Below are 13610 nucleotides of genomic sequence, written 5' to 3'. Positions count from 1 at the left end.
AACTGGCCAGTGGATCAACCATGTAGAACAATTCAGCGCTGAAGATTTTTTGGTTGTTCCTTCTAAGAGGTCTGAAGAGCTTCCCTAGACCTAGGCAGGCTGCAGAATAGACTGACCACGTCAAGATTGCAGTGGCTTCTCAATGCAGACTCTAAAATTGTCATTAGAATGATATTCAGAAAAGGGCTCACAGCTAGATTCAGACACATCCCACATCCTCTGTGTCACACTTTCAAAAAATCTTTTTTATTGTAGTTCAAGGCCAATATTGTGAAGATGATAAAAAGCGTTTGTTTTCTGCCAATAATGACAGTATTGGCACAAAAAGCACAGTAAAATATGGCAGTGATGCTACACTGTTAGTCATCTTGCAACAGATTTTCAGTAATGACCTCAAAAGCAATGACAGTACTGTCACTTGTATGTCACAATATGATTTTATGTATTTCATTCACAACCTGTATCTTTTTAGTAATGAATAATAAGCAACGGATTGGCAGAAAAATGAACAATAGGGCCTTATTCTTTGTTTCCTGACTAACTCTTAGAACCTTATTTAGGTTCTTTGATTTTCATAGAATGTAGAGGAAAGGGCTGCTTTTAGGTGTAATTTACGTTCTGCAGGTGTGAAACATAGATTCCAGAGACACTTCATTCCCTGTTTAAGGAGATGGAGGAGGACATCTATGTACAAATCAGATTTATCTGGAGAACTAAACATGCTAGTGGCTCACGTTCTAAATAAGCAATAGGAGAAATACGTTTTTAGTTTAAAGGTGCCCTACAAAGCCTATAAATCATGTATACTTCATTTTGCCAAAGGAATTCCCCATTATTTATTAAACACTAACCAGTCCTAGCAGACATTTCTTAATAGACTGAGCCTTGCAATTATTAAGGCATATCTCTTGTATTGTGTCACATTATTTTTCAAAGTTTTATTTTCACTGTTTCATTACATTTAAATAAAAAACATATGGAGCCACAAAGTTCTTCAAGTTTCAGTCCAATGCAGATTCATAGGAAACAGTTACAAGCATATAAATTGTCCATTCTTTCCAGTATCAGGTAGCATTTGAGATTATATTTGCCAACAGCCTGGCCTGGTTCCAGGTTTATTAAATGTTAGAAGAAAAAAAAGGTCTGTGGCCTGATATCTCGCTGCATATTTCTGCATCCAGAGGCTAATGACCTTCCAATTAATCCTGTTTCTAAATGCCATAAAGAATCATGGATAACCTACCCGTGGGAGCAGATGCTACTGGTACAACTGATTTCTTCTACTAGAGGAAGAGCAAGCTAACAGACTGCTTTTTAAAATGTGGCTTCTGCTGGAAAAGCTTCTATCGGTTGTGATTCACTTGGGACTAATCCTGCAAGAAATAACGCACTGGCAACTTCAGAGAAACGCTTCTCTTCCCTGTAAAACATTCTCCTTAAACTTCAAAACACAAATACCACTTAAAGTCAGCTGCAGCACTGAGAAAGGTGTGGTGCTCTGTTAACATTTCTGGGTGCGAAATGGGAAAGGAACTCTGCCACTGCCTTGAGAAGCCAGCCAGCCTTGTGGTCTCACCAAACGGCGTCCCATCTGTAACAGGTTGGTTCCACCAAAAGCTGTTGAGAGCCAAATTAAATGCTTCCTTCTTTCTTGTCTGCACTAATATGAAACCAGTTACATTTCTTTTTGAACTCTGTTAACAAGTGAACATGAACAAATACTATTACAACTTTTGCCTCTTAAACAGACATTATGTTGGGTCTTTTGACATTTGGAGAACATTCTGATTTTTGTTTTGTGGTGGTGGTGTGCTTTCTGATGGTTGCTGTTGGTTAGAAAGGAGACTGCAAGAACTCTTTGTATTCTTGAAAAAGCAGAATTTCTTCAGTATTATCCAAATATTCAGGTCTCAAGGCAGGAAGGATCTGGGAGACCAACACACATGTAATTGGAAATGAAGACAGCCTACACGTGATTTGGTAAAGGGCTAAGAATAATTTTCTTTAAGTTTACTCTTGAAGAAGCAGCAAAAATATCATAGCACTGTCTTCTCTGTAAATCACTCTTCAGAAGTGCCATGGAGGCTCCTGGAGTGCCATTTCAGCCATCGTGTGCACTTGAACTGGATGCCATAAAATGATGAAACTACTGCAGCTGACACAGACCTCAGAATACTTCCAATTTTATGTAGTCTTATCATTTCTTGTAACCTGGAGCGTGCTCGCAGGATGCTTTCTGCTTTTCCATAAGCTGCATACCTCCACGTGCCTCTTTGGCTTCATTTCTCATGCATTTGCACCATTGACATTTCTCCCATGTTTAAGTTTTTAATTTCCATTACTTTTTACTCTTGATTGGGTTTTGTAACCTCATCTCAGAAAGTCTTTTTCAAAACCTCTGCTTTTAATTATGACGGACCCAGTCAAACATTTCTGCATTTGGGAATGGCTCAGGATTCAGACTGTGATGCAGAACTCTATTTCCTAGCTGCCCCCTCTCAGTAGAAGGGACTGAAACTTTGGGTAAGGATTCAATTATGTATTCCAGAGCTGCTCGAGCCACGTGTTTGGGCCAGTACTTTTGTCTGACTTACACCAAGAGATATCTGCTTTGCCAAAGATAATTCTAATTACTTGCTGAAACACTTTTATTCATCAATGTGCTCGTTTAAGACCCTATATAAATAAATAAGCAGGCTCTATCATAGTACAGTGTATCTTAAATAAATGATCTGTTTTGCCCTGTGTTGATGATTAATGAATGACTGTTTCTGGCAAACTAATCAGCTGTAGCTCCAGGCATGGGACAGCATAAATTTCCAAAAAAATAGTAACAGCTCCCCTTATACACGCTTCAGACAGCTGCCATACATTGCAGTTTCCATGAAAAACAGGAATTTGGACTTGGATGAGTTGATTCTTATTTTATAGCTTAGAGCTTATAGCTCATATAAATTGTGCACACATTCCTCAATGGCACAGGCCTCCCTAATATAAAAACAGATACAGCCTTGTGCTCATGTCGCTCATACAGTGTGTCAGTGTTAGATTTAAAAAAAAAGTATTCCGCAACGGTTGAAAAGGAGCCCTCCTCGCTTCACTAATTTTGTCCCTTTTCCACCCTTCCCCGCTTCCCCTTCCCTGATGTGGCGGTGCAAGCGTTACAGCTGTGCCTCTCTGCCTCCTTCCTGACCATCTTCAGCGTTTTCATTTGGGGGGAAAACCAAAACATTCTGTAGTACCATTACTGGCAGATAACAGACCACTGTAATTGGAACTTTTTTTTCTAGTATTGTCCAGAGGCTGTATCTTACAATGCTACAGAGCTGAGGAAACTGGGCAGCAGGGAGAAAGGCTGCCTTGCTGACACTGCAGCACACCAGATCAGGGTGAATCTCCCGAAGAGGATGGGAGATGTAGAGCTGGCTCTTCCCCAACGAGCAGAGAACGCTTGGCCCGGGGGAGCTTTCTGGAGCGCCGGAGCCCGGATGGGGGAGGCCGGGGGAGGCGGGTGCTCTGCGCAGCAGGGAGCGGGCTGACGGCCAAGTCGCAGAAGCGATGGAAAGAAGGAGACGTTCAAAAGACTGAAAGTGGCGGGTTAAGTTTCTTCAGCTTGGGAAGGCAATGAAAGTTGCTGGACTGATACTGCCTGGAAAAGAGGGAGAGGAGAGTGGCTCTTCAACTTCTTTTTAGGGTGTCCCTCTCGGCAGGCCCAACTTACTCCTGTTTGTGTCGTTTTGCTCTAGTTCATTGTTTTTGTGTTCTAATGCTGCAAAGGGGCAGTGGTCACAAAACGCTGAGGGAGATCAGAGGGGTTGTGGGTGGTGTGAGACATCATAAGCAAGTCTCTTCTGGTTCAGCTGTCGCAGAAGCTGCAAAGCAGAGCCTTGGAGCGAGCTCAGGGCCAGCACAGGGAAAAGCAAAGCTCTGTAACACTGCCCACTGCAATGCTGTTTCAGAAGCAATACACTGTAAAAAGAGGTGGGTGACAGAAGATAACTTCAAGTGGAGATTTCAGCCCAAAAGAAAGCAGAAGGTGCACCAGGGAAGGGCAAAAATACTTGGAGGCACCACAAGAGACTGTTCAAAGAAAAAAAACCAGAGATAGGGACCTGCACATTTCTGTAGCCTTCCTAGGCAGCTATGAAAAGCCACTCTGGAGACTCTGGGATATCTTCTGATGCAACTGGCTTATTTACCTTGTTTGGTGTTATGTTTTCTTCAAACCACAATGCTATGACTCCAATGGCATCGCCTACTCAGTGGCACAGATGTGTGTCGTGACAGACAGGGACAGGCTAGAGCAAGGGTAGAGGAGGGGCACCGAGACGGTTAAAGGGCTGGAGCACACGATGGGTGAAGGGAAGCTGAAAGAATTGCTCGGTCACAGGAAGATAAGGCTCAGGCTGGGGGAGACCTCACTGCTGTCTGTAACTCTGTTCAGAGGGTACAGAAGAGAAGACATGGCCAGACTTTTCCCAGAGGTGCACTGATAGGCCCAGTGGCACATGTAATGACCTGGTTGTAGACAAGCAAACTATTTTTCAATCAGGAGGCTGGGCAACTACTTGAACAGAATCCCAGGGAGGCTGTGCAATCTTCATCCCTAGGGACATTCAGAACTCAGCTGGCAAAGCTGTGACCCAGCTGGTCTAATGGATCCGTTTAGGGCAAGACCAGGATTAAACCATCTCCAGAGGCCCCTTCCAACCTAATTTATCCTGTGACTCTATGGCCTAACCACTTATCTTCTTTTTTCATTTCTACAACACCTCTTATAATATTGATAGCTTCAGTTAAAACAAGGAACTTTTGCTCATTAAACATCTTTCAGTGTTCTTTGTAGAAACAGCTTCTGCAAATCTGCAGATTTTTTTTTTTTTACTTTTGTAATTTATTTTTCTTTTTAACTCTTGTTGCAGACAAGCTGTCTCAAAATATACAGCCAAATTGGAGAAACGAGAACATAGTGATGCTGACCCCCCTTCCTGGCTTGGATATGACCATGATGGTAACATATTCACCTTCACCAAAAAACACACATCAGAGCCTGAATAAACAAATTCTTCAAAACGAAAGATGAAGGAATTGCGAAACATCACCTAAAGCTCAAGGGTTTTTAACTACAGCATGAAAAGAACACTATATTATTTTTCTTAAAACTAACCATACTTAAATAAAAGGCCATTTGTTGAATTAGTAAGGAAGCATTGCAAATCTTTCTTGCTGGAGTGTGCATGCCTTCAAGCAAGACAGCCGCACCGAAACAACATTGTTAACTTTCAGATGTTGATTCAAGCTGTCTTCATCTTTCAGCAATGAGAAGTTTTTGTAGTCCCATGCAGAGTAAGCAATAAATAAATCTGCGTGTGTTTGGGGTTCTTGTTTGCCATGAAGGTCCTCTACAGGACATAAACACTCCAACTTCCCACAGAACTTCACACTTGACACGGCTGGTACTCATCAAGAACAGCATTCTTGAGCAACAAAGAACAGCGAATAGGTAGTGACTACTGATTCCTTAATTCACAGCTATACTTGCACATTTAAGCACAGTTCTCTACTTCCCAACAGTCACTTGTGTGCCCAGAGCCCCAGTTCTCATAAAAGCCTCTCAGGCTGAGTTCAACTCTCTAAGCAAGTGTACATTTGTGGACCTGAACTGCGGGCTAGCTGGCAGCTGACAGGGTCAGGAGAATCAAATGAAAAGGAGCACAGGTGAGAAAAGGGTTAAAGGATAAATTTTCCCCAGTTAACAAGAACATGTCTTCTCATCAAACAGACAAAAAAAGAAAAAAAGATACACATGGGATTTGCCATTCAAATCCTAATTACTGATAACCCACTAATCTTTCCTTGTCTAGAGAAAACGATAAAGTTTTACCTCATTATAGCAGAACAAGACATTACTCAAATGCCTTTGGGGAAACTCCCAAACATTTGTCTGTGTCGAGCTCATTCTTGACCTTTATGTTAAAGTTCTAGCAGGAATCAACATTTATTAGTTTGGAAAGAATATAATCAGAATAGCTTCAGTGGTAGCACAATTTTTCTGATGGCTTATTTAAACTTCTCTAAGCAAATAACTACCAATCCTTATTTTTAATTCCAGCGAGGTTTAGAATATGAGCCTTAACTTGCTTACTTTTGAACATGGAAGAAATAACATGTTCTCTTACTGTGCTCTCCCTTGAATTGCTGATGCAGCAGTTCCAGAAAGCACGACCTTAATCACAGAGGCTGACAGGCTTTGTAGTCCGTGTGAATAATGGAACCATTAAATGAACTCAATTTTGTGAAATATCTACTACACTGTTTTTTCAATGCAGTGGGAATTTAGAGGCGCTTCTTTCACTTTGTCTGCAGCAGTGCACAGAAATCATTAGTTTCAAAAATTTTTAAGGAAATCTAAAACCATTACACATTTATTAGTTTTGTATCTTTTAAAAGTATAATAATCACTAATAATATCACATCTCTTCATAATAATATTAGTAATGTTTTATATATTAGTGTTTATATTAAAAATACGTATAATTTGCCACATGTATAAGTATCCACCTCACCCAAACAAACAGTACACACAATGGCAAACAGAATGCGGAGTTTTTAACCACCCTGAATTATAGTAAAATTGCTGCCCTTGACTACTGAAGTGCATTAGGCAGGGGCAATTACACCTCTTGGGGAATCCTGTGGGAAAAGAAGTTAATTTCATAATGTACCATTATGATAAGTATGTAACACATATATACACAACTTAAAACCTGATCTGACGCTCTGAACTTGCGTCCACTTAGTTGGCAGGAGTTCTTACATTTCAGTTTTAAAACACAAATTTCCATCCTTATTTTATAAGGGTAGATATATATATATATGGAAAGTTTTTTAAAAGCTCCATTCATTTTACTGTGTCTTTGTATTGTGTTAACACAAAATCCTCCCCAAAAGTCACATATGCCCTTGCGCAGCGCTTACACATTTCCCTCGCCTCCCTCTGCCTTTCTGCCCCAAAGAGCTCACAGTCCCGTCATGCAAGGCTGACGGTAAGTCACTGGAAATGTAGCAAATAAACAGATTGAAGTTCTCATTCATTAGGCCAAGACCTCCATTCTTTGGTAGCTTTTACTTTAGGGGAATGCTCATGTGACTCTTATCTGAAGGCCGGTTGGTGGAGTGTTCCTCCCTGAAATCAGACAGACCCTTTGCACTTTTGAGTATTTATTTTTAAAGCTTTTCTTTGCAGACAAACAGTGGTAGACATAGCTAGCGTTTTTATTTCTGTCCACAAGTAAGTGGTTCAGGATGACACAGAGCAAGTTCTGTCATTTCGTGTCAGTAGCTTTACACATAGAGTACCCATTGACAAGGCAGGAGCTGCTTAGGGGACCAACACCAAACGAGAAGACCAGATAAGAACTACAGTTCTGAAAGTGGTTTTATCCTATCCACGATACAAATCATTTGGCTGAGGAAAATCCTCTACATTTTGCATAAACCAGTAGAATTCCCACAGTACTGAGACATTTAAATTAAAAATATAAAATAGCTTGCAGAGCATGTCATCTTGGAAGTAAATTTTCAAATACCAAATGTGGAAAATACTTTTTATTTTTAAATGACGACTCCAAACTTTTGTTTGAAAGTTAGCAGCTTTTAAACTGACAAGGTAAGTGGGTCAAGTTAAACAAATTCTAAATATGTAAGATCTTGTCGTTCCTAAAAGGCACTAAAAGTAAATGAGACCTGTTAAGCACCAGCCACTGTCACGAGCAAATCCTGGGTTAAAACGCCCTCATTTTTAATATCGTTTCTCTCTTATATTAAGAATATGCATTAATAAAGTTTCATAATTTTACAGAAATGTTCCTTTACAATTTCTTGATTTAATCTCTTTGGCCTATTTCACTTTTAAGAACTCTTCAGCTTGACAGACTGGATCCAGCTTTGGCTTTTAAGACACACTTTGCCATTTTGCGTGTCAGCCTTAATCCATTTGTCTGTTTCATTCTTCTGATTCATGTGACCTGGAAAAACAGAGTTCTATTTAGTTTAATATGACACACAGTAAATATATCATTTTCACATTGCCTTTTTTTCCCCAAGCTCCCTGAAAATACCTATAAGACTTCTATTTAGTAGAACTATATTTTTAACAGGGCCTTCTGACATTTCATTCTTGATACAGTTTTTTTTTTTTTTTGCATTAATCTCATTTCCCATAACATGTTATTACAATAAAGTTGTGGGGTTTATTATATAGTAGGTTTTATTATGGGCTAGGAAATACATCTACATTAGACATTAATCTGGCTAAGTAATTTGAAAAGTTTTCATCTTCATTGTAAACATGGAAGAGAGACATGGGCAAGGCTTGATTTTCCAGATGACCAGACATGTTGCTACTATCACTCCTTTTGTATGATAATGGCTTAAAAAAACCCAGCCCTGAGATGTCTGTCGTCTTATATGTTTCACATAAACTTAGTACGCATGGCCATGCTCTGAAAAGCTCACTGTGTAACAGACAAAGGAGAAAGTTCAACTCACTCTCATTTTACAATTAAGAAACTGAGGCCAAGAGAGAATAAGTAACCTTCCAACTTTATACAGAAGATTTATGACCAAATTGGGAATTAAACTGGGATCTTTCAAGTCCCAAATCAGTGCCTTTATCATAAGATCAACCTTCACTTTGGTTTATCTTTAAAAAATATCTTTTTTTATTACTTCAGCATTCGTGTGACTGAGCGACTTCTAAGTTTAGAACTAATTTGAGCCTGGAATAGCATAAGGGATGGCAGGGAAGCAGATTCTGAAGCAACTTTGCAAACATGCTCTGCTCTGACCTGTAACACAGCTGAAGTTAAGTTTTGGCCACGTCAAAAACAGTGGCGAAACTCCAACTGACATCACTGCTTCGGTTTCCACAACTCAGCCCTATGTGCCAGAACTTCTCAATACCGTTTCAGCGCTTTGGTAATTCTGAGGGGGATTAATTTAAAGCTATGGGCCAAACCCACATCAGTTCACTAGCAGGCTGAGGTACTGTTTAGAAGTATGGGATTTTCAGGGGAGTCCAACACTGACTGAGTTTTCCCACTGAACAAAGAGGTATTCCAGTGTCCTTTGTTAACAGACTACAGCGTGCCTTCAAGGATCTCCATGGGGATGTCCTAGTACAACTTCTGCACTCCTGATCACTCCAGGCAGTGGCAGTCTCAATCACCCTCAGTCTCATTCCTACTGTAAGGCAGAATCCACAGTTCTGCTCCCCATCTAGTTATGGACTTAAATCTATGATGATCATCATGAAGTTGGACAAATGAAACGTGAAATACATACGTAAAATCCGTTAAAACCTGAAACTTCAATTCCTCAGAAAGCTTTCCTGAATTATCGATTTGCAATAGTATTGTATCAGAGAATACAGAACAGAAAGGAAAGCAAAGTCTATCTTTAAGTAGAGGTAGCCCTTAAAACATTGTATCAGTCTGAATTTCAAACAGGAGATAGCCTCCAGTTGTGAAAAAAAATGAATGAAAAAAAAAGTGCAAAGGAAAATTTCAGTTGATCCCTTAACAGAGCTGTAGAGCACTGAAAAGACAGCTTTTTCCCCCAAGGAGAGAGGACACAGTAAATGTAGGGCAGAGATACATTTCCAGAAAGCGCATATCGGCGTGCTTGGTCCCAATTCCTCTCTCATGTTTTTGTCACTATGGCTTGTACTTTGTACAAGAACAAACACGGAAGCACAGGATCAGCCCTGTAAATGAACAGTTTCACGCACTGCTTACAGCCTGCTACCCTGTTGACTAAAAAGTTAAAGAGGAGTTTGAAGAAACACAGAAACAAATTTTCACAAGCTGTTTTAAAGCTCAGTTGTTGTCTGAGCTCTGTTTCTCATTTTGCATTCGCTATGTGAACTTAGAAAAATGTTTTGTTCCTTATGCTTCTTTTGGAGATTTGCCTGTGAAGGGAATGCAGAAAATACCAAACTGCCTGCAGGAAAGTGAGTGTCAAGTTCCACTCCCTAGGGATGAAAATCTTTAAACTATTTTAAGGTTACTAAGCCTATCGCCAGTAGCAGGTTGAAATGAAGCTTAAGATGTTTAAATAGCTTTGTGTATGAAGCACTAATCAAGCAACAAGGTTTAGCTGGAGACCTTTTGATGACAGTTTGGTCTTAACTGTACTCATTGCCTCTAATACTGTGGGAACGTAAGTGGATTTTGAGGATGACTTTGCTAGCGTGATTAAATCATGAAAGCCAACAGCCTGCTGGATTGAGAATGAGGAGGGGGAAAAAAAAAAAACCAGAAAAATCGTTTGAATTTCAAAACCCACCAGCCAAGACCACAGCATGAGCTCAGGAGAAGACAGATGCACCAGTCTGCTGCGTGGCCACTTTTTCAATTTGACACCCAGGAAAAAGTTGGGGTTTTTCCCCATATGTGTCTAAAGGCAGAGCACACCTCTGCAGAACGTTATGCAGTGAAGTACTGACTGTTTAACTTCTCCAGCCTCCGAAGGCAAGTGAATAGAGAGCTCTATTCTATCATAAAACACACAAAGATGAGCACATTTTAAATGTTTTTCACTGGTATTGTTAGGACTGTGGTGTATCTCAGAAAGGCTGTGAACAGCTTGAGTTAATGCAAGCTGAAACCAGTAAAAATCTGTAGGATAGCATCTCATCTAATGTGTTTTATAAAAGTTGGATGAACTTTCTATTTGACTTGAAGGAATGTAATCTTTTCCAGATACAACCTGGGTCTTTATTTGTTTTTTTTTTAAGATACTGCTTAAGGATCAAGGCTTCACAGAGGGACAGTGTTTAAAGGGACACTGTAAAATGTAAACCAAAGCTCTTCCCACTCAATTCTAGTGGCAAAGAGTCAATAAAAATTGCTTCTAGGAAAGAAGGAAAGTTTTGAAGTGCCTTGAGAACACAGAAAACAGGGAGGGACACAGCAGCGGATAGCGTTACTCCTGGGATCAGAACCATAACTCTGAATGCAACAGCCCCCCCTCAGCTGCACAGCGGGAGAAGGAGTGCTACGCTCCGACAGCCATTAAGTTTCAGAAGAAACTTAAGTTTCAGCAGACTGCCATAATACAAGCTCTTTCATTTTTTTCCCTTTTAAAGGCAAGTTGCTTGCCTTACATTATTCACTGCCCCTTCACCTGTGTTTGCGTTTAAGCCTGGAACTCCATGCAGCTAGGAACACAGAAATTACCTTAAAGTAAACAATGTAGAATTTCTGATAGCAAAAGCAGCTAAACACTGTGAAGCCTTGTATGCAGTGTACAGGGCTCATGCAGTCAGCTCCCTCCTTTCACACTGGTTTGAAGCAATCTTACAGCGTAAGTCCACAGCCCCTCATAGGCTGCTCTCCCAGTACTACTGGATGAGGAGCCATTCTGCAAGCAGTAAGAACCAAGTTATTCCTGAAGGACATCATGGTAGGAAACATCTGCCTAAATCCCCTATGTTCCAGAGGGGAATCCAGATCCAACCTCAGGCAGACATGAAAGCGTGTTATTTCAGCGTGTGATTGTTGTAAAGCGAAAGGTGCTTCTCACCACAATCTACCTGGAGAACCAGTGAAAAGACTTCAAGTTCTTAAGAGAAACCCAGGAAGTCAGAGATAGGACAGTGGTATCAATGCCTGTCTTTTCAAGGGAATCTGGTAATTAGGCTGACTCTCCAGAGGCACATGAGGAAAAAAGCCATCTAAAGAGTTTCTAGTGATCAAAAGAATAATTGGATGCTGGATCGACCCAAAAGGTAGAGGCATCATCTATCTGGAAACTTTCACAGGAAAAAGGGGGTTAGAGAAGACAACAGGAGATTCCTCTCCGTCCCTAGGACAGACATCTGAGGGAAGGTGTAAGTTAACATGAAGGACAGCGCCCTATTACCTGTGTGTGTGGTCACCAGAAGACATGGCTCAGAGGAACACCATGCAGGTGCGGCTCAGCAAAGCTCTAGTGCTGCTGGGGTTGGATTAGTAGCAAAGGCTAAAAATTCTGTTAACTGCTGCAACTGTTGTCATGCTGGATGAAATAGGGAGCGAGAATGTCTCGACTTGGGAGAAGACAATAATTTCCAAAGAGTATGTTCTTTGTAAGAGGACAGAAAGATCTGAAGAGGTTGGTTTGCCAACCTGAGAAAGTAAGAATAAGGGAGATGCAATAGCCCGCAAAGACAAACACCCACACCTCTGAGAAGCACCTGTGACACTGTGGGACTTTTACCAAGCAAACTCACACAAGTGCTGAAAACCAGATGGAGTAAGTGACTGCCAAAGCCAAAAGCCCACTCGGCACCAAGCAAACGGATGGCATCAGGTCAAAGGTTGCCACTGGATATGAACTTGGCACTAGAACTGTGGCTAGGGATGGAGAAAGATCTGGAATCACATGTGTCCCTGGCACCACTCAGAGATGGAAGATTTACATGTTGGTTTAAAAAAAAAAAAAAAAAAAAAAAGGGCTGTGTGTGTTATGTTCCAGACAATTAGATTTGGAAAGTGACACCATCAGCTACAAGGACCCAGAGAAAGCCTCTGAATGATTGCAAGACTTTTCCCAGCAAGCTTACAGATGTCAACACACAGGCTGGCAATGGAAGTGGGCAGAAGCGTGCCCGCTGGCTGCCTTCATTTAGTCCCCAAATTTATCCATCCATGTGCCTCACAACTTTCCCTTTGGAGTGGGTGGGAACAGATGCTCACATCAACTTAGGACAAGAGAAAACAGGGCTGAAAGCCACCTCCTGCGGATGCACTGTATTTAACCTGACACGCTTGCCTAGCCTGTTCTTCTCAGCCTGCAGCACTGACAGTCCTATGGCCTCACCAGGCAAGTGCTGACTACCAGAAAGCTTATCTTACTATTTAGCTAAGTTTTCTTTACCATAAGGTCAAATCATAATTTCTAGTCTTATCACCAGTAGACAGAGAACAATTTATTTCTTTCATCTCTGCAGCAATTTCTTACATACTGGGAAAGCGTATCTTGTCTTCTCTCAGTCTTCTCTTTTTTAGACAAGAACAACACTTTTTTTCAGTCTTCGCTCATAAATCATTTTTTCAGGCCTCTGACCATGTGTTCTCCTTTGGATTCTCTATAGCTGTCCACATCCTTTCTGAAGTACAGTACTCAAAACTGGACACCTTCCAGCAAAGTATTACTAATGCCACGTAAAGCCAAGGGATTATTTTGAGCTTTACAAACAGTTATGTTAATACACTGTTTATTTTTTGCAACTGTGTAACATTATTGTTTCCTGTTTACTGATGTTTTTATTGAAATATTCCTCCTCTTGGGACCACACAGGTAATTATTCCTACCTTCATAATTTGAACTTAAAAGGACTTATTAGAAAAATGGCCTAAAAAGCATATAAATCAGGATTATTTGAATTTCAACATGTTCGCAACTCTTTTGGCATGACAGTCTCCTGAACTTCTTTTCTGCTTGAATATTTGACACTTTTTAGCCTGCTATGCTTCCTCTTATCATACATAGCTCCAGATATAGTTTGTGATCTCTACAGGCTTCTTAAATCAGCGGATTTAAGAATACAGGCAGACATGGAGACA

At 40.6% G+C, this 13610-nt stretch overlaps 2 protein-coding genes across 2 annotated transcripts in view; one reads left to right on the top strand and one right to left on the bottom strand.

Annotated features, from left to right (window-relative positions):
- Positions 1-6420, top strand: part of FBXL13 (F-box and leucine rich repeat protein 13) — an 88211-nt gene extending 81791 nt beyond the window's left edge. The window contains exon 21 of the mRNA XM_035896866.1: positions 4923-6420. Coding sequence (XP_035752759.1) covers positions 4923-5058 — 136 coding nt within the window. The 3' untranslated portion in view covers positions 5059-6420. The remainder of the gene's footprint in view (positions 1-4922) is intronic.
- Positions 6421-6551: 131 nt separating this feature from the next.
- Positions 6552-13610, bottom strand: part of FAM185A (family with sequence similarity 185 member A) — a 38710-nt gene continuing 31651 nt past the window's right edge. The window contains exon 8 of the mRNA XM_035896870.1: positions 6552-8027. Coding sequence (XP_035752763.1) covers positions 7912-8027 — 116 coding nt within the window. The 3' untranslated portion in view covers positions 6552-7911. The remainder of the gene's footprint in view (positions 8028-13610) is intronic.

Source organism: Egretta garzetta, unplaced genomic scaffold (assembly GCF_000687185.1).
Source record: "Egretta garzetta isolate BGI_Z169 unplaced genomic scaffold, ASM68718v1 scaffold156, whole genome shotgun sequence".
NCBI classification, from domain to species: domain Eukaryota; kingdom Metazoa; phylum Chordata; class Aves; order Pelecaniformes; family Ardeidae; genus Egretta; species Egretta garzetta.
The sequence above is the reverse complement of the archived record's forward strand: the minus strand, read 5'-3'. Positions and strand labels throughout refer to the sequence as shown.